The sequence below is a fragment of the Dermacentor silvarum genome, chromosome 3 (assembly GCF_013339745.2).
Source record: "Dermacentor silvarum isolate Dsil-2018 chromosome 3, BIME_Dsil_1.4, whole genome shotgun sequence".
Lineage (NCBI taxonomy): Eukaryota > Metazoa > Arthropoda > Arachnida > Ixodida > Ixodidae > Dermacentor > Dermacentor silvarum.
The window spans coordinates 97,303,790-97,325,741 of NC_051156.1; the positions used below are offsets into that span (position 1 = coordinate 97,303,790).

A 21,952-nucleotide genomic window follows, 5' to 3' on the forward strand; every position below is an offset into this window, starting at 1 on the left:
CGTAGACTTCATCTCGAGCGACGAAGTCTTCGTCTCCATCGGGCTGGAGGTCAAAAGGACCCCTGTGGCCTCTGCGGTGCCCTGGCTGCTGCCGGAGCTTGTAGATGCCGCTGGTGTGGAGACTTTGAGAGATGCCAGGGCAGCGTTGGCTGCTCCCACCGTAGGGGCGGATGGCGTTGGCCTCGGCACGCTAGGCGTGGTCCGGGCTGCCGCCAGAGGCCGTTGTGGTGCCGCCCCCCGTTGCACCACTTCAGCGAACGATGTTTTCAGTGAGAATAATGATGAGATCCGTTGTCGAGCTTCACGGAATGTAATATTCTCCTTAACGTTTACTGTAATTATTTCCTTTTCTTTCTTCCAGGCTGGACAAGCTCTGGAGTATGCAGGGTGACTGCCGTCGCAGTTCGCACAATGTAGCTCATCATTATTGCAGTCGTCAGCAGAGTGAGCGGTTGTGCCGCACTTTGCGCAAATAAGCTGCCCTCTGCAGCTCTGGGATGCGTGACCAAATCTCTGACATTTGAAGCAATGTCGCGGGTTTGGAATATAAGCTCGAACATGAAGTTTTACATAGCCGGTTTAGAGAGTCTCAGGTAAGGTAGTTGAGTTTAAAGTGAGTATTAAATGCTTTGTTAGGATTTCGATGTCATTCCGCCTGATTTTGATGCGCTGCACGTGGATTACGCCTTGTTCCTTCCATCCATTCAGGAGTTCTTCTTCATTCAATGTCATTAAGTCTTCATCTGATACCACGCCTTTCACTGTGTTCATAGTTCGATGTGCGCTCACAGAAACATGTATGTTACCAAAAGCTACGAGGTGTGCGAGTTTGTTGTGTTGTTCCTTGTCCTTTAGTTCGAGGAGCAAATCTCCACTTGACATCTTTGCTACCTTATAACCAGCTCCAATGGTCTCTTTTAGGCACTTGGCCACAAGAAATGGGGAAATTGCTCTAGCTTTCGTAGATGACTGCTCACAGTGAAGGACGTGGAATTTCGGGTAAGTTTCTTTGTTTTCGGGCCAGAATAGCGAGGTTGCGTCGGTGCGTACCCTTTTCGAGGCACGATCGTAGAAAATGGGTTTGAGGATCCCATGGAAAGAAGTGATTTGTTTGGCAACGGCGTCTGCCACCCACCACGGAGCCCAACAAGGGGACGTGGCAGAACATATAAACAGGTCTGCACAGCGCCAGCAGTATGCCATTACTATAACCCAATATGGTATACACAAGGTAGGACAGCCACACCAGGTTAACGCTTGCCGCCAGGAAAAGTCGAAGTGAATAGAAAGATGAGAAGACAGGAAAGATGAAAAGCGGGAGAAAACGACGATGATTGGAGAGGAAGACCGGAAAAGCGACTGCCAATTTCCCCCGGGTGGGTCAGTCCGTGGGTGCCGTCTATGTGAAGTAGAGGCCGAACAGGTGTGTCGCCTCCGCCGGGGGGCCATAAAGGTCCGAACACCCAGCATCGGCTCAGCCCCCAGGATCCTCCTTTCCCCAGACACGGCTAAGCCGCGCACACTACACGCGGGAGGGTCCAACCCTCATGTGCTCGGGTCTGTGGTGTCGCAGCACACCAAACGCCTGCTTACGCAGGCGCCCCTGCGGGAGACCTCACCATACTAAGCTTTGCTTTCTCATAACGTTGGAATGTATGTTCTGACAAAGCAATGAAAAAAAAAACAACCTTGGAGCGGTCTTAAGCCAACGCAAGGAAATTGCCTATGCGCGGAGGCAGCAGATTGTACGTACATACAAGGTTTAGCACTGCGGCAAATGCACGCTAAAGAATTTCTTAAGGTTGACCTGAGCGAAATGGAGTCATACGAGTTGACGCGTAGACTTATCAAATCTGCAGTACTTCTATTAGACGGAAGGGCACGTTTAACACATTTGACTAAGAAAACGTGAGTGGGATGACAAAATTTAAAAGCCAAGGGTCAAATAGGCATTCGCAAGACAGTTGTGCGTTCGGCAAAGCCTTAAGCAAAGATGTCACGATGAAGAAATGCAACATTAAAAGTCAAATGAATACCGACCTAACCTCTTGAAGTATTTCCACAGTTGGGCTTCGTTCTGAGATTTTACAAATGTTGCGTCAAGTTTTACGAAAACTGAAATATGTTCTCGGAAATGCTCCAAAGTTGAAAGATGTGGCCGGGCAAGATTGCAAAAAACACATGCAAAAACTAAATTGTGATGGTACAGGAGGGGTACTTGCTTAGAACAAGTTTGTTACGGCAAGTCCCTTAAGATGGCCAAATCACCAAGAGCAACATTACTGAAACAGCCATCGTGATATTTTTTTTCTTCCTTGTAAATATTTGCTGTCCCAAGTTTGCTGCGGCGTGTGTGTGGCGTCAAGGCGCGAAAAAATTTACAATCAAACGCGAATGTGCCTCCAGATAGTGTGTGTCGACAGCGAACATTTACAAAATGTGTGCTACATTCCCCCTGCCCTTGCCCCTTGAGATGTTCGCGCGAGTTTTCCGAAATTTAACGTTCGTAGGTTAGCAGGTATGCAGATGGTTTTAAGGAATAGGATGATGGGAATGCCGGCCGCAACAAAAGAAAACAAAACAGATCTCGTAACGCCTACATGAGATGAATAAATAATGTTGTCTAAATACAGAGACAGGTGGATAGGAAAACTTTTGGCAACGAAGTCCAAGAATTGGGGAAAACACAATATGCAGGAATACAACAACTGTTTTAAGCGTAAGTTTAGAATACAACCTCGAAATCAGCCGCGCACAGTCTGATTGCTTGTTCTGGCGGAATGTTGGCGTCACCTAGGCGCCAATATCTAATACGCCTGAAGAGACAATGCGTCAAGTTCACGTTTATTGAGAGTCTTAAATGACACCTAATTCCATCTTATATTATGTGGTACTTGTGCCATCTGGTTGCGAAAATTCTCTGACTTCCCACCGCAAATTTTACCGATGTAACGAGTGGAACAACCGCGCTGCAATCGAAACGTTGACATTGCTATTCATGAAGCTTACTTTTTTAACCGATATCTCATCGTCTGGATCCCCGAGGAGCGCTCTCGTCGCGTAGGCAAATTTAAGAGCCTCGATGAATCTGCAGGAAAATAAAAGCGTCTTACTATTGCAATAATTGGTTTCATTGCGGACAAAAATTAAATAAAGGTGTAAAGAATTAAAATCATAATTTTCTATGTCTATAACTTACACCTTGCCACCCGTAAAAGTGACGTCTCGCACAACCTTACCTAGCGCAAAGTTGTACAGGCGACATCTTCAGCAACGTAACATTTTTATGGGTGTTATACCAAAATTACGACTTTTAAGCAAAACAAAATTCTATTTAACAAGAGGGCAGTTACGACTCACGGTTTTTACCCTCAAATAACGCTGACCTCACTGCTATTCCCAGGAAATAGAAAAACCGTGCTCTTACTGGCTGTTGGCAAGACAAGCGAAATAACATGTCGATGTCACGTACTTGTAGCGAACATGAACTCATAACAATCACCAATTGATAACAATTTCGGTACAATACATCTCAGGTTGAATGTCGACGCTAATGCGATTAGCACTGTGGCAGTGCAGCGTTCAAACCTACGGCAAAAGGCCTCATGCATGAGTCGTGTATGCAGCCAGACTCCCACTGGACACTGGTCGCTCTTCCCACTGGACACGCTGCGACATCTAGGGACGCCGCCGCGATGGTCGCGTCAGGCAATACACATCCAAATATATTTGTTACACACTACCTACATCGCCAAAGAGAGATTACGTTAGGAAAAACGGACAAGTGTAGTTAAAGAGTATACGTTTTGTTACAGATTACACGTAACAAAGCATATATATATATATATATATATATATATATATATATAACACATTCCTAGACATCTCCAAAGTGTTCTGTCAAAAATACATATGCATAAGGTCAACCAACTTAAATACTAGTTACTCGCAAGATATTCAGACATGACTTATGATTGCATAAATATACATGCGTCCAGCACCTCACAGATTTAGAAGGATCTTGATTGTCACTGAAAAGAGGCATCATACCCAGTGACCCAAATTGGTGTCAGAGGTTTATTGATGAGCGGCACGTAACCGGTGCTCCGGTAGGCTGCGAAGAAGTTCATTGAAGGGCGACACATCCCCATTCACACAGAGTTCGCGACCCACGTTGATCCGACGGTTACTTTCCGAAACGCTTCCCTCACTCAGCACAGCAGCCCTAAGTTCTATCCATTCGACCATGAACTAGTCAGCGACGCACGCAGACAGGGACAGACAGATGACATCTGGCACAAGTTACACCGCGCTTCGTGAGACGTCATGAAAGCTGTTGAGTGGATATTAATTTAAAATTATTGGCACCGATGAGAACTGCATGTGTTTGCGTGTTTTTTTGTAATTACACTAATACATAATTTCATACACACATGAAATCAATTGTAGATACCTCAGTGTACTATCCCTATTGTAAATAAATTACACCATCTTCCCGTAGGGGCACCCTGAGTAGTATGCGAAGCAGCCATGGGGTCGACTCAAGGTAGTTTTATCAGCTGTATAAACTTGGACATGCAGCAGCACCAGCAACGGGCAGAACTGTTGTCGACGCCGTCGGCGTTTTGCCCGCGTTCGCACCGAACGCGCGCGGCGTTGGTGACTGTTGCCGGTGCCTCTGGGGCGCCTACCGTCGCGCATCTAACCTACGAGTAAGCTGCTTAGCATTATCGCGCGCGGAGCCGCAGGTGTTGCCATTCGTTGCGCAATCCGGAGAGGAGAGGAGCGTCGGAGAGGAGAGGAGATGAGACAAGGAGAGGAGGGGGAGGAGGATGCGCATGCGCAGTAGGGGTGTGGACGCACGGCGGATGGATGGATGGATGGAGGGAGGGAGTGACATAGCCCCGACCATAACATGCTTCGCATCTAAAACTATCGTCTTCCGGCGTTTTCCAGTTCCAAATCAGCGCGTTTTCTTTCTTTTTTTTGACACTGGATCGCACAGGAGACTCTGGCGATCCCTGGGAGTCTCTGGGACACTGGTGAAGTCACTGCAAAAAGAATTGGGTCACACGGGACGAGACGCTCAGTTTGCTTCTATGACGCTGGGACACACTGGTATGTGCCGCAGACGCGCTGGTTCTCACTGGAGTTCGCTAGCGCGTAGTGGAAATTGCACTGGGGGCGTTTTTCGCCACACACGTAAGCAGCAAGCGCTCCTCAAATAATAAGTGCTTTATACAATTTTATTGCGCGAGCAATTATATGGACACTCTAGCCGCATTTCTGCCGTCGTCATCGCCATCGCCGTGAGGTTCCGTATAAAGTCTAACGGCGACCAAATCGTCGCCGCGTGCCGTATGCTGCATATGGTAGTGAAATCGTGCAAGAGTGAGCCGGCGATCGTGGCTCAATCTCGCGCACGCAAGGCAGGAAGCGGGAAGGAAACGCGCCGTCTTCCGTCACGTGCAACGCTCCAGGGGGGGATCTCTGGAGCGTCACGTGCAACGCTCCAGCTTCAAATAAAGGTTCTCTAGCAGCTCTGTTTATGCATGAACATGCGGCAGTGAAGATAAAGTTTGTTTCTTGCATTTTCGTTTTGATTGTGTGACTGTAGGATTTTGAACGAGCATGCGTAAACAAAGATGACAAAGATGTCTTTAGTTGTTTGTTTTCTTTTCTTTATTCACGCGGCCAACAAGGGCTTAGGGCTTATTCCTCAGCAGCGCCTTGCACATTCATATTTCGTGCACCTTCACCCCACTCCTTATGACAGCTTCACATCTGTTACATGTTGCTGCAACGATGTCATCTGAGTGTTTGGGATCGATGACGCGACAGATGACTAAGTTGTCGCAAAGTTGTGCTGTCGACACGAATTACACAAGCTCAGCAGTTCGGACGCTTTCGAACGCACCCCAGTTAAGCCTGTCCCTAACTGATATTATTGCAGCGATAACAAAGTTGAAGCAATTCATGCGATTTAACTTGCCTTGGTGGGCTGAAAAATAATAATAAAATATTTCTCAAGCTCCAACGCAGACACTTTAGCCTTCGCCAGGAGCTCGCGCTGAAATCTTTTCCTTCCACCGCAGGTTTGGCTTAGCGTACCCACTTAGATCGACTACACGTGATCGGCCCGTCTGGGCTGGGAGTAAACGAGAAAACTTAGTGTAGAGTTCAGCCTTGGCGTCAGTTGTTCTAAATAAACCGTTTTGTTTTTGTGTCTACGGTGTCCGCAGTAGCTCTGAGCGCCGACACGACGCGTTGCAAGCATTTGTATATATGATGCCACCGAAGGCTGCCAGCTGCACTGAGCCACGCTTCTCTGACTCAGATATGAATAAACAGACGTGTCGATTGGAGCATATTGTTGAACTAACCTGATGTTGAATTTCCTTGGCGAGAATAACTAGAAGTGGCTCTCAGGATCGGCAGTAACAGCCCGAACAGCGTCCCGGTTCATCGGTTCAATTAGGATATTTTTTCCCAAGTACGAATAATACTAAAGAAGTGGGCAGCTTGCACTAGTGGTGCAAGGCTGGAGTAAACAGCGGAGCTGGTGATCGACGTAGCTGCTTCCAGATTTTACTAGGTTTGGCTAAGTTTTGCTAGGAAATGCTAAGCGCTGCTAGGCACGGTATTCTGAATCGGCTCACCGCCGACGCGCAGATTCTCGCTTGGCCGCGCGGCTTCTTCGGGTGTCCGGATATTGTCTGGTCTTTCCATGTCAAGGATACATGTACTAGCCACACAGCCAACGAGAGTTGTGCCGCCGTCGCGGCGGCTCCGAGTTTTAGCCCGCCGGTTACGTCACGGCCAAGCTGCGCCTCCACACTTGCCGGGGCGTGGCTGGTCGAAACCTGCCGAGATGCTGCCGACGCCGCCCGCGTTTCCCCGGCGCGAACGCGGGAAAACGCGGGCGGCGTCGGCAGCACTCTGCGCGTTGCTTCGTTCGTGCTGCTACAATTTCTTTCTCTCTCAATCGCTCTCATTTTCTCCTTCCATCTCCCCAGCATTGCGCGCGCCGCGCGCATGTTCTCCTTCCCTCTCCTTAACGTCCCGTGTCTAGGTAACATGTGCACGGCACGGAGAGGAGGCGAGGCACACGCCACTCCGCTAGGAGGTTCCTAGGCAACGCAGTGACGTCATATTTTTGCGGCAGGCGGCACTTTTTACGGTTAGCTAGAACAGCGAACCTCATCATCTTCTTGTTCTTTCTGGGGTTTTACGTGCCAAAACCAGTTCTGATTATGAGGCACGCCGTAGTGGAGGGCTCCAGATTAATTTTGACCACCTGGGGTTCTTTAACGTGCACTACAACGCAAGCACACGGGCGTTTTTGCATTTCGCCTCCATCGAAATGCGTCCGCCGGGGTCGGGATTCGATCCCGCGGCCTCGTGCTCAGCAGCGCAACGCCTTAGCTGACTGAGCCACCCCGGCGGGTGAACCTCATCATCATCAGCATCATCCGGTGTGGCGTATTGGTAGTGTCTTGCGCTTGTCCTCTGCAGGTCACAGGATCAAATCCTCGAAGTATTTCTTAGCGGTTTTTATTCTTTATTGTATTACACTGAATAGTTTTATATTACTCTGTCTCTTTCATAGCGTTCGCGTTCTTTGCTTACTGCGCGTACATTTAGGAACTTTCTGTATGTCTGTGAATCTGTCTGTCTGTCTGTCTGTCTGTCTGTCTGTCTGTCTGTCTGTCTGTCTGTGTTTGTGCCCATTTACGTTCGTATCTAACAGTAGTTCCGCCTACTTGGATCACTATGTAGTCAGTGGTTGAATGGTTAGCGGACTGCTGTGCTGAGGTAACAGGGTTCTAAACCAGCCGTAGCACCAAGTCGGATCACTCACTATGTGGCAACGTGAGCGTGCCGCTTTTCAACGAACGTCTTTCAAGCCGTCATATGTCACTGTAGACGTGGGACTGGGTAAGTATACTGCTGTTCGAAGGTACTCTGACAGTGACTTGGAGCACTGGGTATGTGACAATTGGTGACGTCCTCTTTGACGACAACACTGGGTACACTGAGAAAGTTCCACTGAGTGTGCGGTCAAGTGAGGGAACGATTCGCAGCAGTAGCCGGCACCAGTGCGCCACAGTTCTCGGCCCGAAAGCCACGCGTGCGCTTCTCGACAGTTTCACTAGGTGGCGCAGCGGGTCTAGAAACAAGTGCGAGACCACTGGAGCCCGACTGCCTCACGCTACGTTTCTCAGCTTTCGCATGCACGGCCGCGTCATGAATTTCCGAGGCCACGCGCAGGCTTTGCGGTGACGGCGCTAGATGGCGCCATAACTCGCTTTGACCGCAGTAATACGTTGTGTCGATATACTGATTCAATGATAACGCGTAACCGTTGACAGTTATCGAGAGATGGGCACTGCGGCAGCTCTTTTATTTAAGAAATGTATACGGTAGGCAGGCACCACGTTTTTCTCGCTATAGAATTGATTTCCGCACCAGCGCCTTGCAGGACTGTCCAGCGCCCCAGCACCCAGCGTGACACTGGGCTCATAATCCAGCGTGGCAGTGTACACTGGGTACTGGGTTTTGCAATAGGGACGGTGTTAATTAAAAACCTTTAGGCCTCATTTACAATACACAATTTTGCAATTTCATGACCAGTATTATTTTACTGGAACAATAACACACCCCGGACTGAATTCACGAAACATTGCTTATGCTAGAATTCTTCGTAAGAGCAAATTCCAGCCAATACATACTTGAGACGCCATTAACTAGCGCGAAACAGACAAAGGACGAGAACACGAAGCATAAAGGACGAAATGCCAGCATTGTTCCCAGCCAATACTTATGCTGTACACGCTGTTGTCTAAAGAAAACTAAAGCTAAAACTAAAACTACTGGCCAATAGCAGAGGGCACTTACGTACGAAGAGCTCTAGAAGTTCGGCAACCGCCCATTTTTTACACCCTTATAACGCGGAAGCTTTGGAATACGTAATTCGTACGCCATCGAATGCATTCAGGGTGCAGTATTGGAGTTATCGCAAGATTTAGGCTCTAGTTTAACAATTTACTATAAATATGAGTATACCAGTGGCGTTTTGTAAGCTATTCTATACTAAATCTGTAAAATGCTTTAGTGTAGAGAATGGGCTGCGGAAACATTTGTAACAATAATTTTACATTGTAATACATATTAGGCACATGAAATAATAACATGAGGAATGCTGCGAGATACAGAAGCTTCACGAAAGAATGTATAAAGCGAACGCTGATTTTAAACAAGAGGTAGATGTCTCAGTGCTCGTGCATGTGTCCGCACTCGGCATTTTTGAATTCGTACCTAATAAGAGATTCAAGCAAGCCCTAGACGCTTTTCCCCTCGTTTCGTTATCTGGCAACGGTTACCCCGTGCGTTTTCAGCTTTTTCTTATCTATGTGAGCCATTGACGTTTTCCAGTGTTCACAAACAGTGGCGTTACACCAACCTGTGGTAGTTCAAAACGTCGTCGGCAATCGCTTCATCGGGCTTTTCCTTGAGCTCATCTATAATGCCCAATATGTAGGCAAGCACGGAACCACTGGCCGGTGGTGGCACCGAGAACATTGTGCGGCCGTCGGAAAACTTCCGCAGTACTGGCTCTTCGTTGCGGACCTTGTACGTCAAGAGGTCCTTTGTGGTTAATATTCCACCTGGAAACAACAATATGTATGCACTATCGGCACGTCTTCTCATGTTCACTGTCGCAACAAAATTCACGATCGGCACCTCTTTTAGATAACTGATTGTTGAAGACTTAGCCGCGCTTCACGGGTCACAGTCATTTGATGGAATACATCGTAATTTATTAAGGGAAAAAGAAAAGGAAGAGTGCTCACAGGGAGCAACGCAGGGGCTCAAGTTTGTCGCACAGGAACTCATACATAGCATCCGTCGAACAGGCAGACGGTCTCTCGCGCTCACACTCGCACAGTCTCGTTTTCGCACGATCGAACGCGCACTCTCTCTGAAGCACAGAATGCCACCACACAATAGACACGTCTCGCCCGCAGATAGTGGTGTACAAGGTAGGGGGTGCTGGCTAGCAGCTTGTGATAGGGAGCCTACATGCAACGCCTAGCTTGTAAAATATCTAACAGGATTCATTTTAAATGGCCTCTTGTGAATATCTGTTGACCTCAACTGGCCCTTGCATTGATGCTCCCGCACATGCAGCGCGTCGCGTCATCACAAGCACAGGACACACGACCCTGTTGAAAAGAACAGCACGTAAATTCTGTTTTACAACAGCACTATTGGCTGTAACCACACAAATTTGTGTAGTAAGGACACTTACGCTTTCACGGTATCAATGTTTTCACCGTATTAGGCGATGATGACGACAACCACGACGATGAAGGTGCGAGCATGATTGTGCTTGGCGTCCGCGACAGGACGAGACCGTTTGTAAGCGTGCGTCAGGAACCTAATCTAGCTGGTTCTAGAACTCTTCGAGACAGGCGAAAGTATCGGGCTTCAAAATTCCGAGCTCAGGCCCTGGGTAAGAGAGCAGTGTCACAGATGTTCGGAAGAAAGGTTAGCTGAAAAGCTCGTCACGAGCAAGAAATGCGCAAGCTCAAGATGGAGATTGTGGCTCCTGAGACGACTAACAATTCTCTGATGTGCCAGAGTAATAGCCAATATTGTGTGAAAATTAGAGAGGACCCATATGTTAGTGGCAGCGCTCCTAAAATAGAAACTTTGAGTGTGGGACAAGATAGAAAGTACACTGAAAGTCATTCCGATTTTAAAGGGCCCCTAATACATTCAGTGTGAGGGGCGGCGAGGGCCGGCTGCTGGCCGAAACGTAATTAAGGCTCGATAACCACTATTAACAAACTTTATTACAAGGAACGGCGCCTCCAAGAACGCGACTAGACGCGACGAAAGCCAACACGCGCACCGCACTCTCGCGCACACTTCTCACGCTTAGGCTTGTCTTCGGGGCTGGCTGTGTGCTGAGGCTGGTAGGTGGCGCTACTAGTCAGACTGCTTACATCCGGCCCCTCTTTGGCCAAGTCCCTTTGGTCTAGGAAAAGGGACTGCTTGATGTCTTGACTGTGAGAATAGTCTAAGCACTCGGGTGGACGTCCTGGGAGTGGCGATCGCTGTAGGTCGGCTGAGCTGTGGTGGGTGCTGAAAGCAATTCTTGCTTGGTCTTCTTCACGCACACGAACCTGCCAGTAAGCAACCATTAGGTCCAGGCAGGCAAAGTACCGTGAACCAGCAATATTATCCATGATGTCATCTGCATGCGGAAGTGGCTGCACAACACTCACAGTCATCTTATTTAAGGGCACATAGTTGACACAAAGGCGCTTCTTGCTGCCTCTGCTAACTACTGCGGGGAATTCCCAAGGTCCTAAGGCTAGAAGAATGATGCCTTGGCGAAGGTGTGTGCTTGTCTGGGCCTCAAGAAAACGACGGTCTGCAGCCGAGTACCGATAGGCACATCGACTGTATGGCACGGCGTCAGGAAGAAGGTCAATTGCATGTTTGACACCTTCGTACAAGCCCAAGTCATCCTCGCCATGAGCGAATACTTCAGCCTGTTTTGACAAAATGCTCGTACGTTACTGTTGTTGAAGCACTGGCAAGTGGCTACCTAGCTGCGCAGCAGGCAGGGATGTGTCAATGCGACCCTCAATTGTCGAGGAAGTGGCTCGGTTGGACGCAGAAAAGAGGCTGTAGGTGTTTGAAAGATCATTGTGGCTCGTCTAGTCCTGGGACCGGGGGCTCGTCTGGTCCTGGCAGTGGCGACCGCTGTAGGCCTGCTGAGCATTGGGGTCCAGGAACACAGTGACCGAAAGATGACCCTTGGATCATAACAGCATTGGACATCCGTGACAGCAGTCGTTCTTGGCATGGCACACTTGTGGCTGTTGGAGAATGACGAATTTCAGTTGGCAGGGGCGGCTGAAACACCAACTGTGCTTGGCTTGAGGAAAACCAGTCTTCACCCAGTATAAGTGGCACAGCATTATTATCGAGGGCGGCTGCTTCGACCAAACAGGTGATAGGTCCAACAGAAATCTTCAAACAGATGACACCAGCTGGGGTTACTGATGTTCCTCCAACGACGACTAGAGGAGGCCTAGTCCAGGGCAGGAGGGGAAAAGAGCTGACCAGGCGACGTGAAACAAGCGTTACTTTAGATCCATTCTGTGGAAATGCATCCACTTGGCCAATCCCAGCAATTGTGGCGTCGATAAGGGCGCATTGACCCAGTGATCCATCAAGGGTCGCGGAAGGGCTGCTGTGGAGAGCTGGCGAAATGTGTGTTGTAGACGTTGGAGCAGTAGATCTAGACGGGCACTTGGATGCGAGATGTCCCTTTTGACGGCACTGAAAACACACAGCTTCGGCAAAGTTCTGGCCAGAACGGTAGGCAGGAGCACCATGCTTAGCTGAGATAGTGAGGTATCGAGCCTCTTGTTGGTCTGGAGGTAGGGCTGAAATGCGCTGTGGCCGGCCGGTTTTGTCTGACACAGCTTGGGGGTTCGTGTACTCTGTGCTACATGGAGGTGCCTGTGGGCTTGGCGTTGTTAATTTGGCGCTTGGATACTCTGTGCGTGGGGTTCGAAAGGACGAATGGCTTAATGGAAAATCAAGCCGAGTTACAATGTTCATATAGGCTGCGACTGTCTCTGGGCGCTGCGCTGCAATAGTAGTGGCCAGGTTCGCGTCGAGGATGCCCTGAAGGGCGTACTCTATGCGCTGGGGATCGGTGAGGGTAACTGGTCATCCAGAGATTAGCTTACACTTCGTTAGAGAGTAGCTGACAAGGTTTTCTCCGTGCGCCTGCACGTGACAAGTGACTGCTTGTTACCACTGTAGCAAGGTTTGCTTGGAACTGAATTGATCTAGCAACGCTTGTCTGAAGGTTTCGCACGTTGGGCATTGACGACCGAAGACGGCTTTCCAATCAGCGGCTGCTCCACGAAGTTTTCCCTGGGCGACGGCGAGTAGGGATGAAGGTTCCCACGAAGCCAAGTTTCGAGTTCGCTCCAACTCTTCAACCCAGTGGGACGCCGAAATGCTGCCGTCTCCACTGTATGTAGGAAGCGATGCGGAGAGATCTGTAAGATTAGTGACTTGAACTGGGGCTGCAGCTCGTTGCGACACGTGAAGGAGCTGTTGAAGTAAACCCGTCAGCAACTCGGTAGTTTGAGCTGCACCGAGGCTTGGCGGGAGCGGCGTAACGTTACAACGCTGGGTGGACGCGCCGCAGTCTGGGGAAGGCAAAGGAGGCGTCATTGGGCGGTTTTGGGCGATGTCGGCGATAAGGCGACTTATTATTTCTTCCTTCGACCCGGTAGCGTCGAGGTTTCGGCGAGCCAAGTCTTCACGGAGGCAATCCACTGTAAAGCCTGCAAGATCCGCCGGTGTCGCCTCACTCCAATTCACGAGCGGCATGACGGTTGACAAAGCAGCACAAGAGTCACGAGAAACGATAAGGCAAGCAGGGCGAACCGTTTGGGCACTGCAGGCAAGCTACTTTATCGGGCGGACAGGTATCAGCGTCAGCACGACGGTCGGCGAAACACAAAAGGCGAAGGCGCGAAGCGGCTAGGACGAAGCGGGCGAGAGGATGCGTCGGGCGGCAGGAGCTGCACAAAGGAAGGAGCGTTGGCTGGCGAGTCACTTCACGAGGCGGGCGAGAGGCGATGTTTCAGGCATGGTTCGGGGTCGACTGCGCCAGTTGTGAGGGGCGGCGAGGGCCGGCTGCTGGCCGAAACGTTATTAAGGCTCGAGAACCATTAATAACGAACTTTATTACAAGGCATGGCGCCTCCAAGAACGCGACTAGACGCGACGAAAGCCAACACGCGCACCGCACTCTCGCGCACACTTCTCATGCCTAGGCTCATGCCTAGGGTTGGCTGTGTTATGAGGCTGGTAGGTGGCCCTACTAGTCAGACTGCTTACACCGGAGGTCGAAATTTAGTTGTGGTGTAGCAGTTGTGCACGAGTGTACAACGAACACATAGGCGCGAGAATTTTTCGAAATCGTGCCACAATAGCGGAGTTACACGCGTTTGATGATAGAAACACGGCCCTCGCTCGTTTCGCTCTTTCCTTCGCTACTCTCCTCGTCAGCTGGTCTCTCCTCCTGGTCGAGTGCTCCTCTAAATGTCACGTGACATTCGTCGTAGGCAACGCACTTCACCAAACAATGTCCACTTCCGGTTAAGGCACGTCCGCGCTAGCGGCAATTATTGATCGTTTTTGCGGAGCAGTGTGTTTTAGAGAAACGAGATGGCGCTCACGGCGGCGCGCCATACGTCTCCTCAGCGACCGCGCACGAATACGAAACCATTACCGCTTCTACCTTGCTTCTGTGCGATCAGTTCTTCTGTACGATCTATAAACTGCGTTTGTGCATCACTGAGTTGTCGTGCTTGAGAAGGTGCCGGTGTACACTATGAGAAGCTGCTGCTGTCGCAATAAATGATTCTGAGCTGCTGAAGTAGCCGGTGAATCCCGCTTTTTTTGACTGACAGTCGTTTGTGTTTGCTCCTTCCTTTTGCTCTACCTTCCTTTTGCTCTAATCCTTACTTTATATCAAGTGAGAATATATTACTGGCGATGTTGGGATACCCCTCGTCTTCGGTCGCCTATACTTTCCCGGATCTTTTATCACTTGTAAAACAACAATAAGTAAATATACGCGTCCACTCAAGTTGAGTTCGTGCGCGTATATACCACCGGCATCGTCGAATAAACAATGCCAGACTCGATTAACTCGGGAAACCACAAGTGAATGCCGAAACGTAGTGCCTTCTGGGCATGGCAGTCACGGACACGAGACTGCATGCAGATCACAGGTACAGTAGCCGCGCTACTTGTCTTTGTCCGTCGGGGGGGGGGGGGGGGCTTTATCAGACTGAATCAGCCTGACCGTGCGGGCATAGCTGCGTACTCGTGATTAGCGAACGCGCATAGCATAAGTGGCATCCGTAATCCATAAGTGGATTACACACATGGCACCGCCAAACGGTGGTGACGTGCACCAGAGGTGGAAAACCCGGCTTCTAATCCGTGAGTCGTAGGCTCGAATCCTCCTCCAGTCCACTACATTTTCCGGCTTGGTGTGAGGCCCGCCAACCAAATTAAGAAGGCCCACTAATCTTCAAAAAAATACCTCCCTCATGATTCCTGCAATTAACCCATGGCCTCAGTCCTCAGTGGCGGCGGAGCCGCTGACCAAGGCGGCGGTCAGGCCTGCAAGGCGGCAGAGGGTGCTAAGAATCTCTGGTTCCGGACAGGCTGCCACTGGAAAGTGAAGCTAGCAACAGCAGGGCTGTTTGAGGAATCATCAGGCATTGCCTGGGATATTCATGGCCTTAGTGAGGTTAGAAGACCTGGTGAGGCTGATACAGTGCAGACTAACGGCCACGTTCTCTGCTACAGAGGTCTTCCAGATAAGAGAGAATACGGGGTAGGACTTTTAAAGACGATAGTCTTTCTTCGGGAACTTAAACGCTGAAAATTTGGTCTGTCTGTCTGTCGGTCTGTCTGTCTGTTTGCCTGTCACCCGATTCAGCCACCCGGCCAAAATTGGACCACTTGCTTACCGCCCACACTACTTAAACTGGTACGGCTGTTCATACTTGTGAACGTTATCGATCACAAAGTAAATATTACGCATATCTGAGGCGCAACATCACTAGGTAAGTATTAGGAGGCGTGTTCCTTTAATAGAAAATACATACACACGTAACTCTAAAGACCCTAGTTTCTTAAGCTGCGCTGAAAACGCCATGCTATGCGCGTTTTATTTGCAGCCCGTCGCTGCAGCCTCACGTGCAAGCTCGCGCGAGCAAACGCCGCTGGCGCGCAGCGAAGCTATACCGCTGCATAGACGGAACGCACGGAGTAATACATTTTAATGGCCGTACTTCTTGCGCAGCTTTTACAGCGTTGCACCTGGCTGATGTATGAAACGGAGTATAGGATGGCTAATTTAGCAGTACAGAGTTTGGAGGCGCATAACCGTAATCCGTAGCGTTCATTTAATTAGGAATACATATTGTACTGGTTTTTGCGTTAGTAAATGAAAAATCAATGCGTTAGAAATGGTGTAGGAAACGCGACGCGTTAAAAGAAGCCGACTGAAGCCGGGGCTCTGCAGCCGGCTTTAAGTCAACGGTAAAAAAAGGTCCCAACAGATGGCGCGAGAGCAGGGCGAACGCGGTAAATTTGAATTGAATTCAGCAAAATCTCCATTGCATCCATCATGGGAGGAGTGAGAGGGGAGGGGAAGAGCGTGAAGGGTGGGAGGGTGGACAAGAGAGGGTGTTACTTATCAGGGGTGGCAGAAGACTATCGTCTTTCGATGTCATTTGCAGCGAAGCAAGCAGATATGCGACCAACTTTTATTCCGTAACGATATAGCGGGCAACCATGATCAATTCTACGGCATTAATGAGACGGAAGCAGTTGTCGTAATAAAGCTGAATAGGAGGTATACAATAAAGGTTCTACAAGCCTATGCCCCAACCTCCAATCACGTTGATGAAGAAATAGAACAGCTTTATGAAAATGTTGAATTAGCGATGAAAAAGGTGCGAACTCAGTATACTGTAGTCATGGGCGACTTCAATTCAAAAATGGGGAAAATCAAGCTAGTCAGAAAGCAATAGACCGATCCCACCGACCGATCTGCGCATGCGCCGGTTTTCCGGAAGTAGCACTGCAACCATCTTGGTTGTAGTCACCTGGTCAACAACACCAACGCAGTCCTTGCTCGTTGAGTACTGCGCACGAGCTTCCCAGACATCTCTGCGACTCCACCACCGAGAAACATTCGCCATTTATTTTACAAAATTACATCGGCTGTTCATTGCAGCGTGCGAGGCGAACGTTGAAAAGTCCCTGCTGCTCTTTCATTTCGGATGTTACCAGCTGATTACGCGTTTAGTATCGTATTTGTTCGAGCTTTGTATGTAATACATGCTGATGCACGCGGTCGTTTTGCGTTACTACTTTTGCACACGTGCATCTCGGTGACTTTAACGTTATGTTTGCTTAGCGACGGGCATAATAAGATTTGTATACCTGTTGGAGACAGGTTTGAAATGCGGCGCCGAAACTTTCGGGCCCTAGTGATGCTGACCTACATGGGTTACGCGCACAACTTGCACACTTCGGTAACAGCGATATCTGGAAGTTCTTACGTGAGCTAGGCGGCTTTTTAACATAAAAACGCTGATAGCCAATCATCGCCAAGTCATCAATAGCCAATCAATAGCTAATTGATAATCGATCAATAATCAATAAATTCCGGAAAATGCTGGGGGTGACTTGGTAGTTCTTAGCCTAGTCCAAATACGTGGCCAATACCATGCGATAGCCAATCGATAGCAAATCAATAGCAAATTGATCGTCAATCAATAAACAATAAATTTCGGGAAATGCTGGGGATGACTTGGTAGTGCTTAGCCTAGCCTAAATACTTGGCCAATACTTTGCAATAGCGAATCGATAGCCAATCAATAGCTAATCGATAATCGAAAATCATCTATAAATTCCGGGAAATCTAAGTACACGGGTGTTTTTGCATTTTGCCCCCATCGAAATGCGGCCGCCATTCGTCCCTGTGTTTCTTCTCGCGCTTTGTATTACCAGTACCACTTATTAATCCATTGGATCTACGTCTCTCGAAGCTTTCGCTCTTTAGAAAACACATAGAATCACATAGTCCCTTGTGTGGTTGTAACACCCAGGAACGCAGCAGGTGAATCCACCCATCGCACGATGGCTCGACACGAACCATAGAAATGGCCAAAAATCGTTCGGAAACAGGACGCACAGGCACTCCGGGCGGCTGGAGCGGCCGGATGACTACAAGTGCCAGCAAGCACCGTGGCAGCCGTGGCGTCGTGAAACTGGCCGGTGGGATCGGTCCATTGGCAACTGCGACATCTATTTTAGGAACACTAGAGGAGAGATGTTGGTAGAATTCGCGGTACGGAATAGACTGCGAATCATGAATACCTTCTTCAGGAAGCGTAGCAAGAAATGTAATAGATATCATACTCACTGCCGATCCCAGCATAGTGCAGGATGTAGAAGTGTTAGAGTAATGTGCTGTGACCATAGGTTAGTGAGGTCTGGGATTTCTCTCAATTTGAAGAGACAAAGAGTAAAATAGTCTGGAAGAAAGAGGCCGACGTAGACGTAGTAAGGACAAACGCAGACCAATTCAGGCTGGTGCTCGCCAACAAATATGTAGATTTAGAACAGAAGGATGAAGACAACATAGATATAGTGAATGAAACCGTCACTAGGCTAATCTTAGAAGTAGCAATTGAAGTGGGAGGCAAGGCACCTAGGCAACCAGTAGGTAAACTCTCCCAATTAAGTAACAAAGGACCTAATAAAGAAACGACAAAACATGAAAGTGGCAAACTCCAGAGTTTATGTAGAATTCGCTGAACTGCCAAAACTGGTCCATAAGCAGAAAGTAAGGGATACTCGAAATTATAACGTGGGAAAGATTGTGGAAGCCGTAAAATATGGACGCAGCATGAAATCAGTGAGAAGAAAACTTGACATAGGACAAGGCAAGATGTATGCACTGAAAGATAAGCAGAGTAATACCATCAGCCATTTCGATGAGATAGTGAAAGCAGCGGAATAATTCTGTACTGACCTGTAGAGTTCCCAGAGCAGCCAAGTGACTTTCATTCGAAGCAGTTATGAACAGGATACACAGGCTCATATAACTACCGATGAAGCTTGTGGCTCTTTATACGAAATACCTCACGACTTCAAATGTACCGGAGAACTGGAAAAATGCCAACATTATACTAATCCATAAGAAAGGAGACGTTAAAGAATTGAAGAGTTATAAGCCCATTAGCTTGCTTTCAGTATTCTATAAAATATTCACCAAGATAACTTCTAACAGAATGAGGGTAACACTTGACTTCAATCAACCAAGAGAACAGGCTGACTTCAGGACGGGATATTCTGCGATAGACCACATACATGTCATCAATCAGGTAATCAAGGAATATGTGGAGTACAATAAAGCTCTCTATATGACTATGATTATGATTACGATAAGCTCTCTATATGATTATGAAAAGATTCAGTAGATATACCAGCAGTACTAGAGGCATTGCATAATCAAGGAGTACAGGAGACATACGTGAATATCTTGGGAAATATCTTCAAAGATTACACAGCTACATTGGTTCTCCACAAGAAAAGTAGAAAGTTACCTATCATGAAAGAGGTCAGGCAAGGAGACACAATCTCCCCAATGCTATTCACTGCATGCTTCGAAGAAGTATTCAAGCCCTAAGACTGGGTAAGCTTAGGAGTAAGGATCGACGGCGAATATCTCAGCGACCTTCGGTTTGCAGATGACATTGTCCCATTCAGCAACAATGGAGACGAATTACAGCAAATGATTGAGGACCTTAATCGAGAAAGTGTAAGAATTGGGTTGACGATGAATATGCAGAAGACAAAGGTAATGTTCAACAGCCTGGCAAGGGAACACGAATTCAGGATCGCAAATCAGCCTCTATAGTCTGCAAAGGAGTACCTTTATCTAGTTAAATTACTCGCAGGGGACCCTGATCATGAGAAGGAAATGTACATAAGAATAAAATTGGGTTGGGGTGCATACCGCAGGCATCGTCAAATCCTGACTGGGGGCTTACCACTGTCGTTGAAAAGTATACAACAATTCCATTCTACCGGTACTAACATATTCGGCAGAAACTTGGACGTTAACAAAGAAGCTCGAGAACAAGTTAAGGACAGCACAAAGAACCATGGAACGAAAAATGTTAGGTCTATCGTTAAGATACAGCAAGAGAGTGGTGTGGATCAGAGAGGAAACGGAGGTAGCCTTTATTCTAATTGACATTAAGAGAAAATTAAGATGTGATGGTGTAATTGGTTATTTGAACTATTAAAGAATGAGAAATACGTATGATCCAGTGGTTTTCATTTATTTAGTGGCCACAGGGACCATGGCCTTATGGTCGCTACGGTACACCGCCGTAGGGTGTACGGGAAAGGTTGGCACGTTCTTCATAAGCACGTCACCAACGCCGCGCGCGTTCGCTGGGAACACGGGAAAAACGCCGCCGCCGTCGACAACCGTTGTGCGCGTTGTTTGTGTGACCACACACAACCGCTGTCGAAACGCTGTCTAAGTGACGGAACGGCTAAATGCAATCGTCGGCACTGTTAGTGGAGAGGCGGGCGAGAGCCCAGAGAGAGTCGGCGGCACAGGCGACAGAGGTCAGCAGGGCTGCGCGCATGCTCCGCAGTAGGAGAGTGGAGGATGTGTTTATTATACATAAGGAAGAGACGCTTAATTCTGCAGCTCATAAGGGAGCACGGCGCAGCGTCGTAGGGGATAGGGGGAGTAGGAGGTAAAGAAAAAGAGGAGAGAGATAGTTCAGGGGGCTCGTCCGCACATGGGTAGGCAGCAGAGGCGGCAGGGACCGGCAAGGGCAGGTACGCTCAGCGGTATGCTGCTATCCCACTCGCCTCCACGAACTCCACGAGGCAGTAGGAGAGTGGATGATAAGTGGTTCTTGAGGGAAAGGGAAAGGTTGGCGCTATCTTCTGCAGCCCTTGAGGGAGCACGGCTCAGCGCCAAAGAGAGTGGCACGCACACGAACAGTTAGGGTGCCTCGATGCCCTCCTCGCCCACCGCTCCCTTAGGAAGTCGCGTTGGCTCTCCGCCATGCGTTCGCTCCCCGTGAAAGCGCGCGTCCCTCGCCCTCGCGCGCTTTCACTCGCACATACAGCATACGGCCAATGAGGGTTTTTTTTCTATTGCCGGACGCGACCATCGAAGAGTGAGCCCTTAACAGCTTCGCTGTAAAAAATGGAGCTGGGCTGGCCATGTAATGCGTAGGATGGATCACCGGTGGACTATTAGAGTTACCGAATGGATACCAAGAGATGGGAAGCGCAGTTGTGGACGGCTGAAAACAAGGCGGGGTAATGAAGTTAGGAAATGTGCAGGTGCAAGTTGGAATCAGCTAGTGCAAGACTGGGATAATGGAGATCGCAGGGAGAGGCCTTCGTACTGCAGTAGACATAAATATAGGCTCATGATGATGACCCCTTAACATTTTTCATGAACGTAGATGAGTTGTTATTAGCCAATTTGGAAAAGAAGAATCTGAGAGTCGCTCGCAGCAAACGATTGCTGTAATTGTGTATGTGCACATGATATCGCACAATTCGGAAGAGGTCTTTAACAGGGTAGGCGTTAGGCTGCTCTCTTCTGCCCCGTAAGCTTTGTAGTTTGTGAAGAAGGCGAATCGCGAGATGGACTAAGAAAAATTCTGCTATGAAATAGCATAGACAGGAGTTTAATAAGTGCCTTTGTAATGTTGTTTAGCAGTTGCTTCTTTCCTTCTTTCCAAACGGGGCCACGTTTGAATGACCGCATGATCAACCACTCAAATAAGGTAAGTATGCAAAGAATAGATACCCACCCGTCATTACATTGCGCTGAATGCGGCTCTGATACACTTTTTACGGATTGCGCCATATTGGCAAACTGTCATGATGAGCTCGCACGATTCATTCAAGAGAGTGGCGATGCTTGTGCAAGCTTTTTTTTTTCAATTCGGTCCTTACGAACGAAATTTCATTTTTATCGGAGTGATTACATACTCTTTACTTCGACGCATGTTCAATTGACACGTTTTAGGGTTTTCCTTGCACAGTGATACAAAGTGCTGCTTGAAAGAACAAATATTTTCTTGTTAGTCAGCACTGTTGTGTTCTATTCCTCTGTTGCCGCTTGACATGCCCTAGTTATGGTGGCGCCGTCTAGTTCAGGCACCTGAAAACGCATTCTCTCACTCACCATAAATTTCACATCAAATGTTTACAATTAGGGATTGAAGCTTTATGTAAAATACACGGAATTACCTTTAACTATTGC

The 21,952-nt window shown here is 48.4% G+C and overlaps 1 protein-coding gene across 1 annotated transcript in view; it reads right to left on the bottom strand.

The window, feature by feature from the left end:
* Positions 1–21,952, bottom strand: part of LOC119444584 (scoloptoxin SSD14-like) — a 68,443-nt gene that overhangs the window by 29,427 nt on the left and 17,064 nt on the right. Inside the window, exons 2-4 of the mRNA XM_037708959.1 lie at positions 10,943–11,263; positions 9,464–9,668; positions 3,010–3,088 (exon numbers count right to left, since the gene is read on the bottom strand). Coding sequence (XP_037564887.1) covers positions 3,010–3,088; positions 9,464–9,668; positions 10,943–11,263 — 605 coding nt within the window. The remainder of the gene's footprint in view (positions 1–3,009; positions 3,089–9,463; positions 9,669–10,942; positions 11,264–21,952) is intronic.